Below are 27,650 nucleotides of genomic sequence, written 5' to 3' on the forward strand. Positions count from 1 at the left end.
ATAGTAAGACTTGTTTTTTAGTGATGTAAAACAAGATTCACAGACAATCTAAAAAAGGAAGTAGTGACTAACATTGTGCAGTTCTACTGAGCAGGAAGCCAAATATGCATATGTAATAAGCAAATATGGCTGCCCTCAGCATATATATACAGTGCACCCGGAAAGTATTCATAGCGCTTAACTTTTTCCAAATTTTGTTATGTTACAGCCTTATTCCAAAATTGATTAAATTCATTATTTTCCTCAAAATTCTACACACAATACCCCATAGTGACAACATGAAAGAAAATTGTTTGAAATCTTTGTAAATTTATTAAAAATAAAAAGCAGGTGTGTGCCTTTCCAAATTATGTCCAATCAACTGAATTTACTACAGGTGTAGAAACATCTCAAGGATGATCAGTGGAAACAGGATGCATCTGAGCTAAATTTTGAGTGTCAAGGCAAAGGCTGTGAATACTTATGTACATGTGATTTTTTATTTTTAATAAATCTGAAAAATACATTGCCATTGTATTGCTTGTAGAATTTTGAGGAACAAAATTAATTGAATCAATTTTGGAATAAGGCTGTAACATAACAAAATGTGGAAAAAGTGAAGCACTGTGACAATTTTCCAGAAACACTCTGTGTATATATATATATATATATATATAATTATTATTATACAGGATTTATATAGCGCCAACAGTATGTGCAGCGCTTTACAATGTGAGGGAATACAATACAGTTACAATACAGTTCAAAACAGGAGGAATTAGAGGGCCCTGCTCGTTAGAGCTTACAATCTATACTGTATATACAAGACTGTAGTTTCGTTATATATATATTTCATTATAAAGGTATACAGTATGTTCATTTGTCAGTTCAGGAATTTAATGTTAAATTGTATTTTCACGTATAGATTTTAGAAATATAGAGATCCAGCATGGTTGATTGCATATACAGCAATCGGCCTTACTGGGATGAAATAAAAGAGAAAGAATAATGACCATACTACAAAAAAACAAGACAAACTGCAAACAGTATTTTATCAACACAGTCTACTTACCTACACAGGTAACCCCGGAGTAGTCCAGATTATAACCCATTGGACACTCACATCGAAAAGATCCATCTGTATTTATACAATGACCATGTGCACATATTCCTGGATTTTCTAGGCATTCGTTGACATCTAAAAAAGACAAAATGCATATTATAAGTAAAATGACAGCCAAGATAAATAATATGACACTAACAAATATATGATTTTTACATTTGTGTTTCATTTACTAATAGTGATATAGTAATATATACAACTGCTACTACTGCATATACTAATTGTTATCATATAAACCAGCCATTCCCAAATCTGGGTTCTGTGGCTGATTGACCTCCTATTTGTTGGTGCTTTCACAGGTCTGTGGTAATTGCCAGTTGTCAGAGCCATATGCATATACCCAAAGATCTGTTAAGCTGTCTGTAAGGGTGGCATTTGGACTATTACTGTAAGGGGTACATTCTCCCCCCCCCCCCCCCCCCAGCCACCAATAATGGTAGGTGGCATATTTCACACTGACCACCAATAAATATTTTTTGCAAGGGTTCTACCAGCTGAAAATAGTTTAGAAACATTATAAACATTATGAAGTGCTAATTTGTGACCATAAATGTGTAGATTTGTGTAGATTGTAATATCTATTTACTAAAATGATTTATACAAAAGATTGTGTTCTAGGATCTAAGGCAGGGCATATATAACCTGATATTCAATAACTAGAAAGTATAGACATTATTATGTACTTTTTACATACATACATTTTTAGTTTTGGATATATTAGGGAGGGTTACAACCCCTTTAGGATTTTGTATTTGCTGCCTGTGTCCCAATGGGGTTATTTACCCTTACTGTCTACCCTGAAGAAGCAACAGGAAGAGAGTGGACATTTGTCTAAAGTAAACACAATTCCTATTTTAGAGAGTTGTCATAGAAACAAATGTCACAATTGGAGGATTTTCCTTCACTTCTGGATCTGCCAATAACTCAGAAATGTTGCACTTCCCATCGCTTACTTCTTAAATGACAATTGCAACCAGGACAAATAGATACATTTTCTCAGTGGAAACAAAAACAGCAATAAAAACCTGGCAAGGGGGTTTACCCTTTCATACTGTATCCAAAATCAAAAATGTATTTTCTATAAATTTTAAATGTTTCTAAAACTGAAAACTAAGATGGGTTTTGTGATCAGGAGAGCAAATCTGAGACCTTTCATCACCCATTGCTATTCTCAGGTTTAATTAAATTATTCCTACTTCTGTTCCAACAAATAATTACCTTCTCTGGTGTCGCCAATACCAGGGATAGTACCATGCCCAAATGGACATAAATCTGGGAAAGCCACTGAAAAGAAAAGAAAAAAAAAAAAAACATTTAATGAAAATGAAAATAAAAAATAATAAAGGTTTTGCTATGAAGTTATTTTCTGGCTGTGATCATTCCATCTATAGTACATCATTAAAGCTGTAGAAATGAAAGAAATGGCAAAAATCACAGACATGGTAGACAAGACAAAATATAACAGAGTTGCAGCCAAACCAGATCTGAGAACAGAGGTTTGGCAATGCTTAGGAAAAGGCAGGAAGAGCTTGTTGAAAGGGCAGCCGTCTGACTTCTCTTCGTCTTCCTTCCCAATCATTTTTCCATAGCATTCAATGTAAAAATCTTGCCCTTGGCCAGACTAAGAGTGTTTTTAGCTGGCATTTGCAGCCTCAAGCCAACAAAGAGCAAACACCGGTCAAAACATTTATGCCTTTGCCTTTATGTTGGGAAAGTATTAAAATAAGTATATTAATGGACTGTATACACTCACCTTCTCCTTCCTTGGGGCACAGTTCACAAGGATCTCCCCAGCCCTCTCCAGGCATTTTGCTACAGCAGCAGGATGCTTTGGTGCTGTTATATGCTTTGGGTACTGAACATTTTCCATTCTCAAATTTGGTGAAACAGAAGCTTTGACGAGTATCTGTGAAAAAGTATAATACTTGGGTTTTGAATTCTAAACAATCAATATCTGGTGACATAGTGACATACTTTTACTTTTTACCAGCATTACTTTTTTCAGTGTTTGTTCTGAATGTTTTGCTTGATTTTCTTTGTGTTTTTCCTGTTTATTATTTTTCAACACCAAATTAAATTTTTTTTTTTAATTCCTGTGTATGTAAGACATCTATAGGGCAGTCTTAGATTACTATCAATGCTATAAAATATTCTTATCTTCTTAAATCAATATAACCTGTTTTTGAGTTACCATGTGTAATTGATGTTTTATCAACATCTGAATTTTGCCACTTACCATAACATCTCCTCCCGTTATCTGATAAAACAAATCCTGGTGGACAGATGCATTGGAAGCTTCCTGGGGTGTTTGCACAGGTGCCAAAAAGACAGATATTGGGTTCTTCTGTGCATTCATCGATATCTATAAAGTAAATCACATAGTAGAATTAAAAGCTACTCAGGTAGACAGATATCAATTCCTTCAACCAGAATAAAAATCTCAGTTCTTTATTAGAATCTTTTGGTTTGGTATTATGCTGGATCACCTTTTGAGTCCTTTGGTCAAAATGTATTTAGTGTTAAAACCAACACAGTACAGACATATGTGTGTCGAAGAATTGCTCAAGGATGGAAGGTATATTGCACCTTCTATAGATACTATTCAAATTCATCCCAAAGTGGTATACTACACCATGAGTCTTCTACCATGTTGGTACAGGTAAAATGGGGATTCAGTGAACTAGATAATGCTTTCCCCGGCCAGTCCTCATCAATAGTCCAGTGCTGAGGTTTATAGCTCCATGCAAACATCTTTGGTGGTCTCATATGTATAGGCGACATACATGGAATGGGTGTCTGCTGTTATACTTCATTACATCTCATATAATCAAGATAAAGTAAAGTATTGCAGATTCCGATGTTGGTTGTACCCCACAACTGTATGATTGTTATGTTAATTGTTGTATTGAGGACTGGCTGTGTAATATTTTTACTCAAACCACTATGTGCCTCCCACAGTTTAATGAGCTGTCTTTTTATTGTCTTTTCTTTAGATAATTTGGAAATTGCCATGTTAGAAAATGTCTATTGGTCTTTGTGTTGCTCAAATCTTTCCCAAACAATTGTGCCTTTTTCAGAGTCTGTAAAGAGCAGGTTTTATATTTTATTTTTTGATGTGGATATAATAATAGGAATTGCCCTAAAGAACCAAACCTATATGAAAACATTTACTGTATACTGTACAACACTGGGTAATACATTTAAAGCATTTTAATAAACCAGATTATAATTTATGCTGTAAGCTATTTTTATTTGAGCTTTTAGCATTTTTCATTTAGGTTACTGTGTTGAGATAAAGGAATTTCTCGATCTACCTATAGGTGTGCTTTGGAATTTTTGTTTGAAAGGAGCCTGTATGGATGTGAAGGAACATCAGGGAAATGTTTTTTATGGCTTTCAGCCATAATCAGTTTTGCAAGATACATGTCTTATTTTTGAGGATAACCTACCTTGCACAGGTAATTTCAGCTAGGACCACACTGGCAAAACATATCTTTGCTGCTAAGAAATTTAGTTCCTTGTTGCCCATCATTCCATTAGCAGCACAATAAATTGTTAAATCTCTCATTAGCAAAGATAGTTAAAATTATTGTAAATGATCACCTTGTAAAACAACCCATTCAGTTTAAAATAGAAATGAAAGGCAAAACATTTTTGTATATGTAGTATCCTCCTAGATAGGTACTAGGAAAATGCATATATTTGCTCCTTCTTCTTATCAGGGGAGCCTGACCTGTTAGTTTGCCTGTCACATGTTTCCAGGTGTGATTCACTGGGTCTGAGGGAGTATCCCACTGTATGCAATAAGGGAGCTTGTTGGACAGTGGAGGAAACCTAGCCAGTAACACATCATGTTTTATGGCAGTGCCAGTGAGAGGGCATTCCTGCAATGCATCCTGAGATTGACCATAAATACAGAGGTGACATGTGACAGGGTGTTATAAAATATGGTTCTTGCGCTAACACAGAGGGTGGTAAAGAAACACCTCAATGCAGCATATACTCAAGCTGATGCTAATTAAAACAGCTGTTTAAAGTAATAAATAGGGGGTTGTAATGCGCTTCAAGCTGTACTAAAACCAATATGTAATAAAAGATATATAAAAGCTGTTCCCAATGATGAATAAGGGTCATTTCCATTTTTGGGCTACTAAGGTGTGTTGGCAGCTTATTTCAAATGAAGTTTATCAGTCTACATTTCAACGACCACAAAGGTCTGAAGGGGGCCTTACTTAAATGTGTAATTTAAAACTCATTCCAGTATGACTCAAAATGTTTACTGAAGAGTTTGGGTCATGCTGGAGTCAATTGCCAGAATAAATGAAATCCAACAGGATGGGCCTGTTAGCTTGCAGAGCCAATGGTCTCATCTGTCAAGGGTGCAAGCCAGTACTAGTTGGTCCTTATTCCTAGAGTTATTTGACATAAGCTCATACTAACCTCGCATGTTCTATAGAGGTCGGCAGCTCTTGTGTGTTATATGTGTGTGAACACAGCCGTGGAGATCAGTTGGTCTGTCTGCAAAAATCCCAGGGAATTTTTGGACCCAAGCATTGCATTATGATTATTTAATATAGAGTAAGAGCTGTATATTATGTGCTCTTTAAATATTGGATGCAGTCTTTTTCCAAGAAAAAAAAATCCCTCTTTACAATGCTCAAACGCACAGACTGAGCTATTGGCAGTGTAACATGGGGCCTGCCAAGCAATACAGGTCAGTAGACAGTGACACTGAGGAGACTGTCTGCATTCTCACATGTGCAGAAGCAATTATCTACAATGTTAAAATGTCTTTTTCTATTATTAAAAGATGTTAATTTCTGGGGCTGTGTATCTTATGTAAGTCTCGAAGTGTAATGTAATATCTTTAATGTTTCACCTAATTTGTCTGTGAACATTATCCAGAATGTGCTGTGGGGAAAGACATGTTTATTGCCTTGTGAATGGGGAAGTAAAACAGATACAGGCGGTCCCCGGGTTACAAACAAGACAGGGTCTGTAGCTTTGTTCTTAAGTTGAATTTGTTTGTAAGTCAGAACAGGTACATTTATTAAGTGTAGCTCCACCCAAAACAAATATTTTTAATTTTTTTTTGGATAGCATAGGGAAGGGTTAACACCCCTGTAAGATTTGTTTTGCTGTCTGTGCCCCTGTTCAGAAAATTTCACCTCACTTTCTGTCCCTATGACAATTGAATTTTGAAAATGTTGGGTTGTTGTAGAAACAAGGATCATTGATAAAGCCTCAGTGAAGACACATTTTTCCCATGACTCCTTCAGGAGTGAGTTTCCCCTCCTAGTGGTAGATTTCCCCTTACTTCCTGTTGTCTCCCTCCGTTTGTAAGTAGGAGTTGTTTCTAAGTCAGATGTTTGTAACCCGGGGAGCGCCTGTACAGTCAATGGATGCTCATAGATCTTTAGCTACTTTTTAACGGGACAATAAGGCCTCGTTTCCACTGAGCGGATTATTTCGGGTCGGTTCGGTACGGTATGCTATTTTGAGTGTTTCCATTACGAAAGTGGCCCATACACCCAAACAAAACCGCACCCTTTCTGGTCCTCCTTCAGATGTAGGGCCATAGGAAATGGTACGGTACGGTTAGGGTGGAGCTATTGGCGCCACACGATACATTCCACTGATTGGTTGGACAGGAAAACCTCAATGCTCATGTCAAAAGGCATTTGGTGTAAACCCCACATGGCCCCTGGTGGTCTGACTTGCAGTCGAAACGCTCACCTGAATAGGCCGGACCATTCTAACCCTTCCAAACTGTACTGACCCGAACGGTTCCGCTCAGTGGAAATGAGGCATAAGCCTACCAGTTACCTGATACAAAGTAATTCAAAACATTTACAAAAACACATGCTAAAGCAAGTCTGGTTTGACAATTGTGACAAATTATATCAAAGTTGGTGTGTCTGAAATTATCTGTGGGCATTTTGAAACCCCAGTGGGCTACACATGAACATCAATATCTCACTCTCAAGAAATAATGGAAACCTGTATTCAAAGAAGGTGAGGGTATACAATTTATAAAAGGGAAGTTTAGCTGTGCATTTGTATTAAATCACACACAATTTACCATGTGCAGTAATAACATTAAACAGTATCAGAAAAAAGAAATAACATAGGAAAATGTCCTTCCACACCAGTAATTTAACATCAGTGCAAGAAATGTTTTTGGGTAATAAATAGTGTCCAAACATATTTTTCAAAAATGGATCTTCTCCCTGATATTAACTCCTTACACCATCAAAATGTGATATCCTCCACCAAAGCTGGATTGCCTGCTGACCGGAAATTTTGACCTCTTACAAAGGTCAACAGCACTTGTGGCTTAAACCCAGCGTGGGCCTTGTGTCTCCAGAGGGATTACCGGAATGGTTAGATCTCCTTTGCAAACATCCGGCAACTGGTTCAACTTCAAAACCTCTCGTGAAGTGACACTCCCCATATATGCAATTTAAAACTCAGCATAGTGTAAAAACGTTTCAAATTTTAATACCAAATAAAACAATGGCACTTACAATAGTGAGGAATAAACCTGCATAAAATAGCGTAGCCAGCAGGCTATAAAACTATCGCCCATCCTTCCAGGATCACAGTAGCGCGCTGACGTCATCACGCTACTGTGATCCCGGAGGGATGGGCGAGTGTTTTATCGCCAGCCAGCTACGCTCCTTTATGCGGGTTTATTTTGCAATATTGTAACTGCAATATGTTTTATTTGTTATTAAAATGTAAAACGTTTTTACACTCTGGTGACTTTTATATTGCATATATGGGGAGTGTCACTTCACAAGAGGTTTTGAAGTTGAACCAGTTGCCGGATGTTTGCAAAGGAGATCTAACCAGGAGAGTGTAAAAACGTTTTACATTTTAATAGCAAATAAAACATATTGCAGTTACAATTTTATGCAGGTTTATTCCTCACTATTGTAAGTGACATTGTTTTATTTGTTATTAAAATTTGAAAAGTTTTTACACTATGGGGAGTTTTATATTGCACATATAGGAAGTGTCACTTGATGAGAGGTTTTGAAGTTGGACCAGTTTCCGGATGTTTGCAAAGGAGATCTAACCATTCTGTTAATCCCTTTTTAAGAAGTCAAAATTTCTGGTAAGCAGGCAATCCAGCTTTGGTAGAGGATATCACATTTTGGTGGTGGAAGGAGTTATTATCACAGAGAAGATCCATTTTTGAAAATTGTGTTTGGACACTGTTAGCCAAAAAAATATTTGCCACTGGTGTTAAATTACTGGTGTGGAAGGACACTTTCTTATGTTATTTCTTTTTTCTGATATTGTTTAATGTTATTACTGCACATGTTAAATTGCATGTGATTTAATACATATGCACAGCTAAGCTTCACTTTTATATATTGATTACTTTTGTGTCTATCTCACATTTGAGTTGCTGCTTTGTAATTATTTATTATAGCGCATTGTATACCCTTATTTTTTGAGGGTATACAATTGCTGATCTTTCTTTAAAATACTAATTGCCTGGCTGTCATGTTAATTCAGTGGCTTCAATACTTTTGGGTAAGGAGGGGCGAACAGTTCAAGAGTTCAGGCCGAACATTTGCCTGTTTGGCTGTTCGTCAAACATCCGAATTTGCAGGGTATTCACCCCAGCAAACACCCTGCAATACACTGAGCACTGCACGGTGCATTCTGCACCCTAATTGGACAAAGTGTAAACTGGTTGTTAAGCAGCGGGGCTAGGAAGCCGGATGCGGCGTCCTTAACAACTGATGAGCCATCAGCTGTCAATTGGTTTCCGCCGACAGCTGAATAGTATAAAAAAAATGAAAATAAAAAAATAAATAAAAAAATGACGTGGGGTCCCATCAGTCCATACATGACAGCCAGGCAATTAGTATTGATTTGGAGGGGAACCCCACGCCAAAATAAAAACATGTGGAGTCCCCCCAAAATCCATACCGGACCCTCTCTCGGGCATGCAGCCTGGCAGGTCAGGAAAGGGGGGGGGGACAGGGGACGAGCGAGCGCCCCCCCCCCCCTTCTCAATCATAACATATCATATACTCTCAACATGGGGGAGTGGGTGCTTTGGGGCAGACGGGCTCTCCCCTTAATGTACAGGTACATTAAGGACACCCCCAGGCACTATATTTAAAGACATTTTTCATTTTTATTGTTGCAGTTTAAGCATAATAAAAATCCCTGCTCCTGCAAAAACAATCGTTTTTAATTTTTTTTATTTTTTATTGATACATTTCCCCCAGGGCAGTACCCACACCCCATAACCCTTTTATGGTGAATTGCTTGCATATAAGACTCTAAAATGGGAAATTTTGATTTTTCCTGTTCGGCTCCCATAGACCTCAATGAGGTTCGCCGTTCAGGTTAGAACATTGTTCGGACCATCCCTACTTTCTGGGTATTTCTGGAATAAGCATGCCGATGATGGATTCCAACTTCAGTAACCTTCTTATGGAATGTACTGAGGCCAGAGACAGTCAGGTAACTAGCATGCCTAAAAGGAGATCAGCAACTGCAACCCCTTCAATTCTGTCACTACAGATAACCTCTAAGGCTGTCCATCATGCAACAGCAGCATGTAATATTGAAAGATATATGCAATCCTTCAAATAATTACTGAAGACTGCAGTGCTTGAAGTGAGACCACCAGATATCACCCCTAAAGCACAAAGTGAGCACGATCAATCAGCAAAAGTGATATATCACAAAATGGTAAGACCCCAGAATAACACGGGTCAGTATGCAAATTAAATAAAGTATAACCAAGTCCTCCAATATCTCACAGCTGTTATCAATATGGATTTCAGGAGAAACAATTCTATAATTAACCTGCATTCGTAGGAAAATTCCAAGAACAAAAAGCTGAGAAATTCCAATGATATAAAGCTTGGAAATAATTCTGCAACATTGGAAAGGATGGTAGGTAAGGGAAGAGAGGGACAGGAGTAATTAAGAAAAAGTTTGGTGAAACTTCTTCATTACTACTTGCCGACCGCGCATTGTAGCCTTACCGCTGCGGGCCTGATGAACAGAATCACGTATATATACATGATTCTGCTTTTCCAGGTAGGGGGTGCATGGCTGTGCTGTGATTAATTAATGACTGCCTGCACCCGCTGATCGGCAAGGAGGAAGATAGGACAAAGCTCTGTCTATGTAAAGAATACAGGAGCTCTGTCCTGTCAACGGGATGTGCCAGTTTTTGTTTCCCTGCAGGGAAAAAAAATCAGCACATCCCTTAGTAAAAGTATCTCACAGTACACACATAAATACTGGTTAGCCACACATTTAACCCTTTGATCGCCCTAGATGTTTAACCCCTTCCCAGCCAGTGTCATTAGTACAGTGACAGTTTATATTTTTAGCACTGATTACTGTATTAGTGTTACTGGTTCCCACAAAGTGTCAAAAGTGTCAGTTGGTGTCAGATTATATGTCATACTATCACAGTCCCGCTATAATTCAGTGATTGCTGCCATTACTAGTATAAGGTAAGTTTAAGTAAAGCAGTGCAGTAAAAATGTCCTGGTCATGAAGGGGGGTAAAACTTTCACCTGCCAAAAGATTTGTATTTTGTCCATCCAGTCCTGGGATTTACACAGCTCTACCACACACCACTCCCTGGTTTAGCAGGGGAGGATACTTGATGTTTCTGCTGGAGTTTCACTTTTACTTATAGGTCCTCTCCCCACCCTCACTCTATGACTGAATAGTAACATGAGAAGCAACATTCACAGCTCTTTGTCACTCTAATCTCTCCTTCTATTAGCATGGCTCCTTGCACTGCAGCACACCTGATTAACTCATTTTGATTCTCCTGTCTCCCCCTCTCAGAGCACTGCTGTGTAGACTGTACAGTAGACTGCATATATCTATATATAATTTTTTAATGATGTATTGCCCCAATTCATGTCTTTCATATCTGCTCTAGAGCTCAACCCAAATCTATTGTACATGGCCCTTATGGCTCTTTATTGAGCCAAACAAAGTGTGGTTTAAACATATAATTATGACATTGGTTTTGGAAAACTTTGATTTTGATCACATTATTATGTTGTTCAATGTCTGCTTTACATTCCCAGGCTGGCACTGGTGGAAGTAGTTATACTGAAAGATTTTGTCTAAGACATAAAGGCTTCTTATTTCACATATTTTGTAATTATGTCATCACAGGAGCAATGTGTGAGCGATGAGATCGACATTATGAATGTAAAACAGGTAAAAATCCACGCTAGGTCAAGCAAAAAGAACGAAAAGGTAAGCAGCCACTTACCAACTATGATACCAGCTGTAAATGATCAATATAAATAAGAAGTGGCGCTAAATCCTAATAGTGCAATCATGAAGAATCATATGGTAAATAATGTGACATGAAAACAACTAAACATGCAGTGAATAAATTATGAGCATTATGAGCATGTGCCTGTTTACAACTTATCGAAGGTACTTTAACCTCCCTGGCGGTATTCCCGAGTGTGGCTCGGGGTGGAATTTCAGTACCATAATCGGTAACCCCGAGCCACACTCGGGGTCCCGCCAGGGAGCATCGCTGGATCCTGGTAGAGGTTATTTACCTTGTCCCCGGGATCCCGCGATGTTTCCCTGCAGCATACTGTGGCAGGATCTTCCGCCCAATGCTGTGAGCCCCGTCTTCCCTCTCCTGCGATGTGATGCTCGCAGGGGGTGGAACCGGCGGCAAATTTGAAAATTAAAACACACAAACACACTGATATATTGTAATTCTATTGGATTGCATTACACAATAAAATAAATTGACATTAGTTTGCCCCCCAGTGCCCTTTCCAGCAGTTTTACTGTACTTTATATATAATATATATATATATGTATATATATATATATATATATATATATATATATATATATATATATATATATATATATATATATATACAGTGGGTACGGAAAGTATTCAGACCCCCTTAAATTTTTCACTCTTTGTTATATTGCAGCCATTTGCTAAAATCATTTAAGTTCATTCTTCTTCCTCATGAATGTACACATAGCACCCCATACTGACAGAAAAACACAGAATTGTTGACATTGTTGCAGATTTATTAAAAAAGAAAAACTGAAATATCACATGGTCCTAAGTATTCAGACCCTTTGCTCAGTATTTAGTAGAAGCCCCCTTTTGATCTAATACAGCCAGGAGTCATTTTGGGAAAGATGCAACAAGTCTTTCACACCTGGATTGAATGCGGCCAGGTACAGGGATATCCTGGACAAAAACCTTCTCCAGAGTGCTCTGGACCTCAGACTGGGCCGAAGGTTTACCTTCCAACAAGACAATGACCCTAAGCACACAGCTAAAATAACAAAGGAGTGGCTTCACAACAACTCCGTGACTGTTCTTGAATGGCCCAGCCAGAGCCCTGACTTAAACCCAATTGAGCATCTCTGGAGAGACCTAAAAATGGCTGTCCACCAAAGTTTACCATCCAACCTGACAGAACTGGAGAGGATCTGCAAGGAGGAATGGCAGAGGATCCCCAAATCCAGGTGTGAAAGACTTGTTGCATCTTTCCCAAAATGACTCCTGGCTGTATTAGATCAAAAGGGGGCTTCTACTAAATACTGAGCAAAGGGTCTGAATACTTAGGACCATGTGATATTTCAGTTTTTCTTTTTTAATAAATCTGCAACAATGTCAACAATTCTGTGTTTTTCTGTCAGTATGGGGTGCTATGTGTACATTCATGAGGAAGAAGAATGAACTTAAATGATTTTAGCAAATGGCTGCAATATAACAAAGAGTGAAAAATTTAAGGGGGTCTGAATACTTTCCGTACCCACTGTATATATATATATATATATATATATATACTTATACATATTATATATACTTTAACTTATTTATAGTTATTTATTATATTATAATTTATGATTTTGTGTTTCAAACTTTATCATATCCGAGATGTTACAAAGAAGAACGCACAGTAAAAAAAAATCATATGTAAATAGTTGGTTTGGGCTGCTCATCTTCAAGAATTACTAGCAAAATAATTGTACCGCTTTCAGCACCTAAAATTGGAAACAATCATACCACCAGGGAGGTTAAATAAAAGGACTTAGATGTTAGCAGGCTTCACTATGCTTGTTCAGTTTTTTTTATTCCTAATCCATTTGAAGCTGCTGCTGAGCAGCCACCACCTTTCTCGAATGCCAGGTTATTTTGTGCTTTTATGACTATTACCATGCTATCTGGTAAGAAGTGTATGTTAAGTTTGGTGCTTGGTGGTGGATTTCATTAATCCACATTACTTATACACTTTTTTGGCACTTTATGGACACTCTTGTTTAATATTGAAAAGCACGTTTTCATTGAAAGGACTTTTTTTATGTTTACCTAACTCTGGATTTTGCACTTATTTCTATATATCATTTTCATATCATTGATTTTTGTCAATGATATATTTTGCTCATAATTTATTCACTGCATGTTTAGCTGTTTTCATGTCACATTATTTACCATATGATTATTCCTTATTGCACTATTAGGATTTAGCGCAGATTCTTATTTATATTGAACATTATCAATGTGCATAAGGATCATTGGTACAAAAAAAAAAGTTCAGGAAAAATGATAATAGGTTGTGTTTCATTTAGCAACAGATATTATATTTAAATTTTTCCAGCAGTAGAAAAATTACAGCTAAACTGTATCTAGTTGTGGGCAACATAAACGTTTTCTTTCTACATAACAGCCCCAATGTGTTAGACTCAGCGAAGCCAATATTTTAAACCAGTTTTGTGTTTTAAGTATAAAAATATCAATTCCCTCCTGTCAAAGGCCCTGCAAAGAGAACTAGCCAGGAGTAGGGAATGCGTGTTGATTTTTTATTTTAAGGCAATGAGAAAGCAAACTGAACAGCTGATTTTGAAACTTATTTCCAGTGACCCAGCACCTTCTATGTAAATCTTTGGTTGGTTTATACAGGGAAAAAAAACAACAGGAAACCACTAAGTGCCAAACATTTTAAACTGCTGAAGACCTTGCTCAAAATAATGGCACATTTCTGAGAAGGGGATGTGCATTGCTGTGTGTGCCCATTTACAAGCAATGTGTTATTGTGCATTAGGGTGCACTGTTAAGGCAGAACCACTGCAGTGATCAAGTGTTGCCTGCTACTGTAGTAACATCTTTGTGTGCTATTCAAGTTAAATGACACTGCAACACAATTTACTGCCAATTGTGCAATAATGTATAGTATATGATCCATTTCAACATTCATTGTGTCCACCACCAAGTAGCAAAACGTTGCCATATAGCTAAGACTTTGCTTTTTAGAAAACAGGAAAGCTCCTGTTTGGTGCATTAAAAAGGAGTCCTCATTTTTCTAGTAACTCTTGGGTTTTCTCCAAGTAACACCACCTAAAAGAAATGTCTGGCACAGCTTTTTGACCAGCCAACTCGATACTGTTGTGAGAACAATGGAAATATTAGTCATTCTCTAGTCCACCAAGTAAGCAACACTCAAATATAGTCCTGCTGTTGTGATCATGAAGGTTTAACCACATTTTTTTTTTCATTGTACAAATTTTTTTTAATGCAATTTGTACTGCAAATGAAGAGATCTCAACATTATGAACTAAATCATATGTGGGATTGTGTTAAAATGGGATCTGAAGCATTAATAATTTATCAAGGGTTTACATCTAAACAATTTGGAATATTGAATAAAACCCTACAGAGTCTGTCTCTGACTTTCCCCTTAGAGATGCTGTGCTCCTTGAGGAGGAATAGGAGGATATTATGGTATGTCCTCTGCTTTTGGGGTCTCAGATCAGGAAGAGACACTAGGATGTCTCCCAACTTTAAGGATAGCATTGTGACCCTAACTGAGGCAGTGTGCTCATAGCTTGCCCTAGAGCAGCCTGACTTGGTCTGTCCTAAAGTCTGCAGCCTGGGTTCCTTTAGAATGGCCAAACCTGCATGAGTTTCCCAGGTTTACTCAATCTAAGAGCTCATAAAGGTTTAACCAGCAATACCCTGAGAATGGATTCCTTAAGAAATTGGCAGTATCTTCAGTGGTACCAGCCATTTCTTGAAAAAAAAAAAAAAATAAACATTATCAGTCCCTGTTGAGGATGTTCTTGTTTTCAATGACTTGGTAGACAAGAGGTTAGAAGCTCTCTTTTAAGGCCTTGTTCTCTCTGACTGTTTCCACCCCACCATGCAAACTAGTGTTCATGGCAATCTGCTAGACCCTTGCTGTCTGGACTAAGTGTATGGTTCAGGACTTAGACGTTTCCATCTGTCCACCAGCACCTGGAGCTCCTGCCCATGGCTTTGCGCTACTGCATTAGCAGTTTAGCAGACACACTCCAGCCAGATATCCAGAATGAGCCTATTTTTACAGAAGAATACTCTGGCTCAAAAGCTGATCTGCAGAATTCCTGTGCAAACAGTGTCTTTAAAGGAAGCCTTTTGAAGAGAAAGGCCTTTTAGGTCTTCTGCAGAGAAAAAGGCAAGCACATCTACAGGTAAGCCTTCTGCTCCTAAGACTAAGAATTCCTTTCATCCCTTCCAGGCTTCTGAATCTAAGTCAAAACCAGTTGCTCACTTCCACAGACTTGGGCCTCAAAACCAATGAAGATTAGGATGATCTCCTATCTAGACTATCTCCCTCTAAGGGAGCAGCCCATGTTCTGTCAGCCAATGTCCAGGGGACAGTGCAGACTCTACAGAGATACAGATGTTACCTCATTCTTCAGAAATCTACCCTGAATCCATCTCACCACTTGAAGAACCTTGTCTTGGTCTTACCAGGAAAAAAAAAACACCTGTCTCTCCACTCCACACATTTTGGTCCCTTTAGTCTAGAAGCTACACCTCTATTTGTTTTTTTATGTAGACTCTGGGTCTGATGGTAGCCTCATTCAAGAAATTAATGTTGTCCTGTTACAACACAAAATTCTGGCTGCGTGGGACAAGCGGTTTCTGGATTGCACCATATGTCTGACCAACAAGCCAAGACTGTCCCATGCAGCGCTGAAGTCAGGGAAATCCCTTCTCCCCGGAAAATTGAAAGTTTCTCACGATGGATGCCAGCCAAACTAGGGAGAAGTCCTGGATACCCTCTCGCCAAAGGACTCTTGGTCATCATAGGAAGCCCAACTTCCCATAAACATCCTAAAACTCTGGGCAATTTGGTTGTCTCTTTAAAGCTGGACATTTGGACAGTTCATTGTGTTGATACACTCTCACCCAAGATGTATGAAGATTTTGGTGTTTGGTGGAAAAGGTTTATTTTTGATATCTCAGATATATAGTATATTGTTTAAATAGAGGTAACTACCGTTCAGTAATAAAGTATTATCAGGACTTACCTAAGCAGTTATCACCTTGAACTTCATACCCCACAGGACATATACATCTGAATGAGCCTTCTAAATTCTGACAAGTACCAGGAGCACAAGAGCCAGGATAAGCAATGCATTCATTGATATCTTAAAAATACACAAGACAAAAAGCAAAATAGATAAGCCATTGACAGAAGCTTGTGCTACAGATCTTAAAATGAATTTTACTAATTAATAGAGGAGAGCTACTTTTGCTGGCCTCCTTTTGAAAATTCTAGTTGCTTGACTGTATCTGTTTTTAATACTCTTGAGTCAGAACAAGCAAATTGTAAAATAGTGTCAGAAAAATCACCAAATTCTTTAATTCTAAACTTGACTCTGGTCTGTGATTCAAGAAGCATTGTAGTCAAATGATCATAATGACAGCCAGAGAACTAATGTTCTCAAAATTAGAGGTCAGCATCGGCAGCTCTTATAATTCTCTAAAGACAGATAAACTTTATACAATTTAGAGAAAAGCACACTTTGCAACTCCTTGGGATCATTCTATCATTTTGAATAGGAAATAAAGTAAGTAGAATATTCAAAACTAAAGAAAATGTTAATAAATATATAACAAAATATATTTGTATATACAGTACTTGTAATGTGTACATTGTATAAATGTAATTTTTTTTTTTTTTTACACCATGTGGTTGACTCTTGCATCAGCACCTCCCCCTCCTCCCCCAGGCATGTTTTTATTAGTTGTATGTCTATGGCAAGTGGTAGCAGAATCTGCTGTCCAGTGTGTCTAATAGGAGTTGGGAGTCAAGTGCCAATTCCACTTGGTATCTAAGGTTTCTGTTTATGACTCTTGGTATTTTTCTTGCAAATTGAATTTGCTTTTTTGGTTTTAAACCCAGCTGATCTTTTGGTTCCTGTTGAGCCTGTTGTTTGCTACCTGTCTCATAGTACTCTGAATGCAACCCACCCTGATCTGGTCCTCTCATTCAATTCTGACAGAAAAGCACCCCATTCTCTGATAGATTTTGGACTTTTCTTTTTTCTGATGATTAGGAACTTTGGTATTCATATCTCATATTATCAGCTGTAAATAGTGGTTTAATTAAATGACTTCTTTTAAGGAGTGTCACATGACAGAATCTCCTTATTATTGTTCCTTGCAAACATCCCTTAGACTTTCTGTTTGCATATTCATAAAAGGATACACGGATCTATACTCATTCTATTCCCCTCAGTCTTAAGCAAACCAGGTGCAGACTCAAAAGAAGCCTGTCTTCACTTCATCCCACCACCATCAGTGTGTGACTCAATTTTTGTGACTCAATTTGGAAGGTGACTCCATATACTTTGTTTCTTAGGGAAACCTATGCCTACTATTTTACCATGCTAATCTGCGAAATATCTATAAAGTTGTTCATGATTTTGAGTGACTTGTTTGCCAGTCGTATACAGCAGCAGGTTAAACAAGACATTGTCTAAGCAGTTGAGTAACGCATTATTCCACATGATTCTGTTCTGTGCTGTGCACTAATGTGGGGATTGCAGCGAGCACAGAAAGAAGGTGGGGCCTGAACCATTGAACATATTGGTCTACCAATGATAGGGATTTAATTGGTATGTTCGAACTGAAAGCCAGGGTGCAAATTGTAGCCACTCAGCAGTTTGGCTGATTGTTCTGAGTCCTTTGCATGTACATGTAAAGGTAAACTGAACTTTTTTAAAAAATATATTTATATAATAGTTACACAAGCTATTTTGTATTTGAAATGAATTAAAACATCTCTCTAGCACATTTTTAACCAGTTATGATTTTCTAAACTTGGCAAAAAAATTCAAACATGCTGCTAATGAGTTGATTAAAGATGGAAGACCTTCCCTCTTAGGATTTAGGAAATAGGAACAGGCGGCAGGACGTAGAAAGTGATGGTAATCAAGGTTTAAGCTTCATTTTAAACTGCAGAAGGTAGGACTCTGAAATGGCATTGGCCAAAACCCATGCAATGTATCTAGTGACTTGAGGAAGATCATACTTGCAGCAAATGTAGAGTGTGCATAATAATATGCAACATTTATCTTAAAGACTAGACCAAGATCTGAAAAATCTTACCAATGCAATTCTTTCCATCTAGAGTAAGTTCAAAACCTTCGTTACATAAACAGATGAAAGAACCAATGTCATTGAAACAACGTCCATTTCTACACACTTGGCCAGTAAAGGAGCTGCACTCATCAATGTCTGAAGAAAAAAAAAAAAGACGACAACGTTTTTAAAGATGATTACTATGTTGGCATGCCTGTTTAGCATATTCAGGAATAAGATATAGATTTAGCTAGAGACAAACGGAAATTCTAATTAGAAGCAAAGCTTAGCAGCTGTATGCACAAAGGCTATTGTAGGTTGACAAACATATTACATGAAAGTTGTACATGCAAAAGTGATATCCCGTACTCAGATGCTAATAGAGAAATGTATATGTACAGCATATTCTAAAACCTATATACAGTATATATGGAAGTGAAAGGTTGGTATCTGCAGTTATACTTCTATCCCATCTCTGCACTAGTAACAGAGCAATATCTTGCCTGGAAATATTTGACTAGGCCAACATTTTGTTGCATATTTATAATTAATTTATGGTAAGGAATGGTGAGTGTCTAATAGCAATAAAATGCAAATATTAGTAAGCATGTCATTTATTTTGTACTTGTTTTTAAACAAATTTTGCTTTAAAGAGAGCCTGAGAGGAGAGGACACATGGAATGTGCCATTAACCAATGCATCTAACCAGTGAATATGTACAGAAACATTTTTTTTTTCATATCTTGTTGAGTGTTGTTGTTAGCTGGCAGTAATCTATTGATATACAGGGTACAGCAGCATTCCTTTTAGATTATCATTTAGGAATAAGAAATACCTTGTTAATTCCAAGAACGGAAAGCATTTCCTACTTTATCTATGTTTCACACAGCATGCAATCCTAACAATGTATCCACAAGGACTTATGAACATCTCCAAAGACACATTAGCATCATAAAAACTTACCCATACAGTCATTATTATGAGTGAGCTCGAATCCAGGATAGCAGAGACAGTTATATGATCCTACTGTGTTTTTACAAGTTCCGTTTCCACATGGCTGGCGCTCACATTCATCAATATCTGCCAAGGAGATACACATGAAACATGAGAAAACATTCTTCCTGCTGTGGTTAGAGTAACTTTCATGACAGTTCAACATTTTTGTCAATCACCGGTTGGCTAAAATGAAATCAGTTGTAGTCCAATAATAACGGAAAATCCGCAACTTGTCTTTTACTCATTTCTGAGATAACACAGAGATTAAAGTATATAGAAAGGTCTTTACAGAGGTGGAAAAGTACACTGCCCTTATTGCCTTAAAGCAACCAATCAGATTCCACAAAGATGTTGGCACTGCTGTTTTATTTGCCTCTGCGTATTATACATGAAGCAGTAAGATGCCTTTACACATCCATGGGCTTTGAGGTTACAGAAGGGTATAATTACAACATTACCCATTTCAGCATGTACTCTTTAATCAGTACTGAGCAAAGGAAGGCCTCCAGTTACCTTCATTTATTATGGATCAGTGGAGGACATCAAAATCTGCCACATGTCCCGCAAACACTTGTAAAGACTAGACTTCTGTATCTAGAGGCAATAGGTTCTCACAGTTGGCTTGCTAGTATGGCTATTTTTAAAACCAAACTGCGCAACTTTTAAAAAGTGTTGGTAATCCTAAATGTAAAACATATTTATTTTAATACTTTGGAAAAAGAACTACATACGGCATTTTATAAATCATTTTACAATTTATAGGAGGTTTATTGATTAAATACTTTTCTATAAATGTAAATACTTCTGTGATCCTGGCTGGAAATTAAATCTGAAAGCCGTTGTTACATTGGCTCAGCTTGGAGTATGCAATACCCATGGGATCCCTGTGGAAACAGAGAATCACTTTAGTATCAAATACTACTACAGTGATCATCTGGGTCCCATGTTGAGTGGCTGCCCTGCTGCATAATGAACAAAAGGGTTCACTCAATTGGCACTTATGCCATTTACAGAAGACTTTCAATTTTTCTCAATGAATACAAGGCATTTTCTGATCGGGCCAGGTGGGGAGGTGGAGTGGTGACATAACAATCTCCACTTTGTCCAATCAGGGAATACTTTGCTTTTATTAAGAAAAAAGAAGGGTGCTCTGTGAATGATCCTGGTGCTGAGTGAGTAATCCCCTGTGACTACTAAATGACGATCACTGTTACAGTGGTGACTATTACAGTTAGTCTCTGCTTCTACAGGAATCCCACAAGTATGGAATATATTTACTTAAATTGGCACAAGCTAGACCAATGTAACTATTCAGAACAATCCATACCTGGAATTCAGTTTTAAACCTGATCTCTGTAATGCAAGGCAAAAGTGATAGCTACTGGCTTGATAATATTTATAGACTTGTTTAAATGTTATTATCTCTTGGGGGATCAGAAAGGAATTTTTTCGATGCTTGACAATATCGGATTATGCTTTATTTAATTTTTTTTCCTTCCTCTGCATCCCCTGTGGGTATAGGATTGTGTAAATGAAGGTTTTCTATTGTTTTTTTCAGTACTGATTGAACCAGATGGACTGTCTGTTTTCAACCCAACTAACTATGTAAATATGTGATTATGTCATTTAAATATTAACACATAGAAATGTGTTCCAGGCTTTATCTGAATGGTTGAACTACGTACCCATACACATAGTCCGATCCTGAGATGCTTTAAAGCCGTTGTTACATATGCAGCGATAACTGCCCAGTGTGTCCTCACATGTGCCATGACTGCAGACATTCGGAATTTCCAGGCATTCATTGCGATCTGTGGAATGGAGGAGCATATAAAACATATGTTGCTGGAAAATTAAGAGAAAAGACTGGTTCAACCCTCAGGCTTACATTAGCTAATGGAAACACACTTTCCCTATGCATATAAATGCAATAAATGTTGGCTTTATCCCTAATTCTTCCTGCAAAGACCTGCTCTATGTAATGTGCTATACACTGTTATTTATAATGACAGTGTACTAATTTTCAAGGAGACCTTTGTATCCTTCAAGCAAAGAAGAAAGGTAAACATATGTTATGTTTCTAATGTAAATACAAGTTTTTGTAACTTTTGCCATCCATCATTGTGGAACAGACTTTTTTAAAATGTATTATCCATACACCCCAAAAGCCAACCCATCAAAATGGCTGGAAACATGGCTTCCCAGTAACACAACAAATCAGGATGAAAATGTCACTAACATTTTATTTTAGGTTAGTAGTGACAGGGTGGTCTACTTACAAGACCATTAGCATTATGCAGCCCCTGTGGGCAGGAGGGCGAGGACGGGCAATGACATTATTCCAGAAATTTGCTCTTTGTGCTTTTCCTCTTTTTCTTGGTGTTAATGGAACAGAAAACTTTGTCTGGAATAATTGGGGACAACACCTACTGCTGCTGTAAGCAAGCCCACAGATGGGTGATAAGGTGCAAGATCTGAAGGCTAAACCCTATTAGGAGAGACTGCAGGAACGTCACTGCTTTACGGCCGCCCGCCGCAGTTATACTGCGTCAGGCAGCCGCTCCTGGGCAAACCAACGTAGCTATACGTTGGTCACGCGCAGGAGGCTAGGGGGTGAGCGCGCGCTGCCAGCGACGCGCTCCCACCCCTGCCCCCGCTCAAAAGCGGGGAAGTTGATGCAGCTGGCAGGTGGCTCCGATTGCTGCCTGATACTCGCGATCGTTCCCCGCTGAGAGAGAAGAACGGTCAGCTGTTGAAACACAGCTGACTGTTCTTCTCCCTGGAATGATCATAGAGCCCCTGTGATCCTTCTATATTGGAACACAGGTCTCTATGGTCATTTCACAAGCCACTCCCCCCACAGTTATAATCACTCCCCTAGGCTCACATTTAACCCCTTGATCACTCACACTGTTAACCCCTTCCCTGCCAGAGTCTTTATTACAGTAACAGTGCATATTTTTAGCACTGATCACTGTAGCAATGTCACTGGTCCCCCAAAAGTATCAAAAATGTCAGTCAGGGGTCCGATCTGTCTGCCGCAATGTCACAAAAAATTTCAGATCGCCACCATTACTAGTAAAAAAAAAAAACAATAAAAATGACATAAATCTTTCCCGTAGTTAGTAGGCACAATAACTTTTGTGCAAACCAATCAAAATACGCTTATTGCGATTTCTTTTACCAAAAATATGTAGCAGGAAACAAATTGGCCTAAAATTTTAAAAAATTTTGATTTTTTTTTGGGAATGTTATATAGCAAAATGTGAAAAATATTGTTTTTTTTTTTTTTTTCAGAATTGTTGCTCTTTTTTTGTTTATAGCGCAAAAAATAAAAATTACACAGGTAATCAAATACCCCCAAAAGAAAGCTCTATTTTTGGGAAACAAAAGGACATCAATTTTATTTAGGTACAGCATTGCACGACCGCACAATTGTCCGTTAAAGTAACACAGTGCCGAATCGCTAAATATGGCCTGGTCAGGAAGGGGGCAAATCCTTCCGGTCCAGAAGTGCTTATTATATACAGTCTCAAGGAAAAGGGGTAGAAGGAAGGGGTGGACATGATTGAAACCATTCAACTCATGGAAGTTTTAGGAGGAAAGTCCTTTGAATATAGAGCTGAGATCAAGGTAGGTCATGAAAAGCATGACCTCAAACTAGCATGGGTAAAGTTCAACGAGAAGTATTGGCTTTAGAAAAAAAAATATTATACTCACCTAGGTTGTCCCCCGCTGGCTCCTTGCAATGAACTGCTATCGATCAGTTCTCCCTCTGTGCTCTGAGCTGAGAGCTGGGACTGTCAGGCTCTAGCTCTTTGCTTTGCTCCTCCAGCAGTCACTGGAGGGCTGGGCTGTGGAGGGGGCAGGAGGGGCTGCCTCAGACCCTCAGTGGATCACTGAGAGGCTGAGGCAGGTGGCGGTCCAGGCTTTTGGGTGGATCAGCCAGATAGACATCAGTCCACTATCGGCTGAAAATTGGTCACAGGAGTACAGAACTAACTGCACTCCTGTAAACCATAGAAGTATAGCCAAAGCTTTTTTCTCCTTTCAAGAATTGTGTTACAGAGTTTTATTTTACTAAAAGAGTAGAGGGTGTGTAAACAGGCTCCCAAGCTTGTTTTCAGTCAGTCAACAGCAACTGAATTTAAACATGCTTAGGTTAAACATAGGTCTGTTCTTAGACAAAAATGGTAAGAAAAAATGATAATAATATATTGCAGACTTGATGGACCATTTAGTATTTTAATTATATTTGTCTTTTACTGTATGTTTCTTTGTGCTTATGGGAGCTATGAGAACATTTTTTTGGAACTTAGAATTAGGTTAATGAAGAATGAACCATCGTTTTTATTATACGATAAGAAAATTGGTATGTTAACAGAATGTACAGTAAGAACTATTAAGCTTATAAAGTTAACACTCTTTTTACTAAGACAGTAGAGCCTTTCTACTTTCAAAAGTGAATTTTCTTTCTTCAAAGTGAATTATAACCGATGTTGGTGAATGATTTCCCTTAGCTTAGTGAATGAGGTGAAATTGTGCTCACTTGAGTCATGCAATGTGCAAGGAAAGTTTAAGTTGTTTTTAATATTATGGCTAGAGAAAAATGTACACAAAAAACTGGACTTTTTAGGTGGAACCCCTCAGTAAATTGCACATACAAAATATAAAATTAGAATTTTGCTCTTTATTAGTACATATAAACGCAGATAATATAAAAAATTATTACCGTATATACTCGAGTATAAGCCGAGTTTTTCAGCACATTTTTTTGTGCTGAAAACGTCCCCCTCAGCTTATACTCGAGTCAAAAAAAAAAAAAAAGTTCCCGGCCGCTCCGACGTGTTTAAGATTTAAAAATGGTGCCGCCCGGCGTATACATGTCACCGCGCATGCACCGCCACCGCTTGGGACAGGCTGGAAATAGCCGAACGTATACCAGCTGTCCCGAGCGGCGCGTGCGCAATGACGTGTCGGGGCCGGGCGGCTCCATTTTTAAAATGAAGACGCCTCTGGAACAGGTAAGTGAGACAGCCGCACTAGTATGCCCGCAACCTCTTGTACCATGCTTGCCACCCTGAATTCTCCTGTACATGCCAGCCACACTGCATTCTCCTGTACCATGCCAGTCACACTGAATTCTCCTGTACCATGCTTGCCACAGTGAATTCTCCTGTACCATGCTAGCCACACTGCATTCTCCTGTACCATGCCAGTCACACTGAATTCTCCTGTACCATGCTTGCCACCCTGAATTCTCCTGTACCATGCCTGCCACACTGAATTCTCCTGTACCATGCCTGCCACCCTGAATTCTCCTGTACATGCCAGCCACACTGCATTCTCCTGTACCATGCTTGCCACACTGCATTCTCCTGTTCCATGCCAGCCACACTGCATTCTCCTGTACCATGCCAGCCACACTGCATTCTCCTGTACCATGCCAGCCACCCTGCATTCTCCTGTACCATGCCCCCCACCCTGCATTCTCACCCTAGGCTTATACTCGAGTCAATCATTTTTCCCATCTTTTTGTGGTAAAAGTAGGGGCCTCGGCTTATACTCGGGTCGGCTTATACTCGAGTATATAAGGTATATAGTTAAAAACAAATAATAGTGATACCAATTAGCAATATTCATTACACCCATAAAGAGGGTACACCAAGGGCTATGTTAATTGGTGGAATTAGGATTATAAATCGGTGTATGGTGTGAAGGCTCCCCAAATCTCTAAAAGGCATCAGAAAGGGGAGCATAGAAGGCAAACCATAGTGGTGGAGGCATAACACTAATGCAGTACAGCTTAGCTATGACATGGACAAGTGGATGAAAATATAAATATAGAGATGACTAGTATTCCACAGGGGAAATGTATTTCCAAAACATCCAAAGATGGATAGGTCATAGCTTTTTCAGCACTCATGTCTCCATACTAACTGGATAGGAGATCATGGAGATTTGGGGAACCCTCATGCTAAATACCGGTATACGGAGTCTTAAAAGAGAAGCATTTGTCCCCCCCCCAAAAAAAAAAATTATACTCACCTAGGTGGTATTATACTCACCACTGATCACTCAGCTCTCCCCTCTGCTCTGAGCAGAGAGCTGTGACTGTCAGTCGCCAGGTCTCTGCTCTGCCCCTCCAATGCTCACTTGGCCCTTGAGCTGTGTGGAGGAGGGGCTTGCTGAGAGGCTAAGCTAGCTGCCGGTCCAGGTTGCTGGGTGGATCCTTACTATAAAGCCATATATGTTGGCCATACTTCTCCTTTAATTCCACCAATTAACTTTCAAAAAGAAATACACTATTTCTATCACCCTAGTCCTAAAGAAAGACCAGTTGTAGAATATTGTTTATTTGAGATACTAGGATAAGATACTAAGATAAGATTTACTAAGATAAAAATTCACTTTGCAAAAATGAAAATTCCCTTTGAAAGTAAAAAAATTCTCAATTATTTTTGTAAATCAGCTCAACCATGTGCATAATACTTGTACAGAAATATCTTTTTCTGTAGCGTAGTGCTCCATGGGCCTTAAATATACAGTATCAGTGCTGAGGACTCTTGGTAATTCCTCACAACCACCAACACTACAAGCTACCAACTGTAAATACCAGCTAAAAATTGAAATCTGACAAATTTGGGGTTTCCAGATATGAATCCAACTGAGTTTCTCAATAATACCTTAATTTTAAATATCATCCTATCTGATCTTTCCAGGAAATATAAATGTATCCACAAATATTACTGCAGTCTCTTTTATGTGAATAGTTTTTAAATTATGTTTAGCAGCCTTTTAAAACATTAAGTATTGTCAGGATCATTTATACTCAGACAGCTAATGTAATGTAATTTATGAGAACTGTACACTTTGGAAAAAAACAGTACAGGGTATTCTCTTACCAATGCAGGCTCCATTGGGCAGGAGCTTGAATCCAGCAGAACACTCACAGCGGTAACTCCCAGGACTGTTTAAGCAATCTGCATTTCTCTGGCAGAAGTAGTCTCCACTGGTACACTCATCAATGTCTGAAATATCAAAGAACGCTACATTTAGGCCGAGGACAAATAAATAATGGCTTGCTTATATAGCAATTCTACCTTAATGAACACACATTTAGGTGTAATTTTTTTTAAATGTGATTTTAAACACTGGGGGAAGTTACAATTAAATTTTTCTCTAGCTGGGTGTTAGCAGGAGAATCATATTTGAACTGACATGGAAATCTACAAATGTAAGCTATTAATTCACTTAATCAATATAAACATTATATGATGCTATTGGACATACACCGCTTTCTAAGGATGCGTAAATTAATATTTAGATGGATACTTTTCCTTCCACTTAAAAAAGATTACCAGTCTCCAGTACATATAAGGCAACTTAGCAATACTACATTAAACCAGGCTATCTTTGTTCATCTTTCCAGACACAGCAGAGATAAATAGGGATTTGGAAAGGTTCTGGATATTTTGGTAACAGTGGTGTCCTGAAAACCCATGGTACAGCTGTTTTGCGCTCCATACATGGAGAGATCATAATTTAATTACTTTAACAGTAGAATATTTGGCAGTCTTGTTAGCCCACCTTAAAGAGCAATTCCAGGTAACAATTGAAATCAGTCCATTCTGTCTAGGAAACTTTGAGACTGAGCCTAAACTGAGAGTCCACTTAGCTTTGCCTAAAAACGGTTCTTTGTAATCCACTGCAGGCAAATAGATCTCTGCATGATTTATATTGTTTTAGTGTGTTAGTAAAATTAAAGAAAAATTATGTGTATTGCAAAGAGAAGAAACAGTCAGAAACAGCATGGAAATAACCTTGCACATCAATTACTGGTGGCACATATGCATGGTGTTTTGTGACATTAAGAGCGACTATTGATCTGCATTTGGACCCTGACATAAAATGCACCATAAATTGATATCTGAGGGGTTGGACCAAAGATGAGGGTGGTCCAGGTTGTAGATATAAATGTAGATATAATTGTTTGGTGAGTCATTCGGTTTTTTGGCTCTGAGAAAGAGCCTTGAAACGCATCAGCCTAAGCCATCACCGTCTGGTCTTCCTTCAGCATTGGGGCATTCCAACAGTCCTGAAGGCTTTTTGTTGATACTGTTATTTGACATG

At 38.3% G+C, this 27,650-nt stretch overlaps 1 protein-coding gene across 1 annotated transcript in view; it reads right to left on the reverse strand.

The window, feature by feature from the left end:
- Positions 1 to 27,650, reverse strand: part of FBN2 (fibrillin 2) — a 303,194-nt gene that overhangs the window by 32,686 nt on the left and 242,858 nt on the right. Inside the window, exons 44-52 of the mRNA XM_082258653.1 lie at positions 26,423 to 26,548; positions 21,203 to 21,328; positions 19,485 to 19,601; positions 18,549 to 18,677; positions 16,463 to 16,582; positions 3,339 to 3,464; positions 2,856 to 3,008; positions 2,321 to 2,386; positions 1,052 to 1,177 (exon numbers count right to left, since the gene is read on the reverse strand). Coding sequence (XP_082114779.1) covers positions 1,052 to 1,177; positions 2,321 to 2,386; positions 2,856 to 3,008; positions 3,339 to 3,464; positions 16,463 to 16,582; positions 18,549 to 18,677; positions 19,485 to 19,601; positions 21,203 to 21,328; positions 26,423 to 26,548 — 1,089 coding nt within the window. The remainder of the gene's footprint in view (positions 1 to 1,051; positions 1,178 to 2,320; positions 2,387 to 2,855; positions 3,009 to 3,338; positions 3,465 to 16,462; positions 16,583 to 18,548; positions 18,678 to 19,484; positions 19,602 to 21,202; positions 21,329 to 26,422; positions 26,549 to 27,650) is intronic.

The sequence above is a fragment of the Pelophylax lessonae genome (assembly GCF_965119305.1).
Source record: "Pelophylax lessonae genome assembly, chromosome: 1".
NCBI classification, from domain to species: Eukaryota; Metazoa; Chordata; class Amphibia; order Anura; family Ranidae; genus Pelophylax; species Pelophylax lessonae.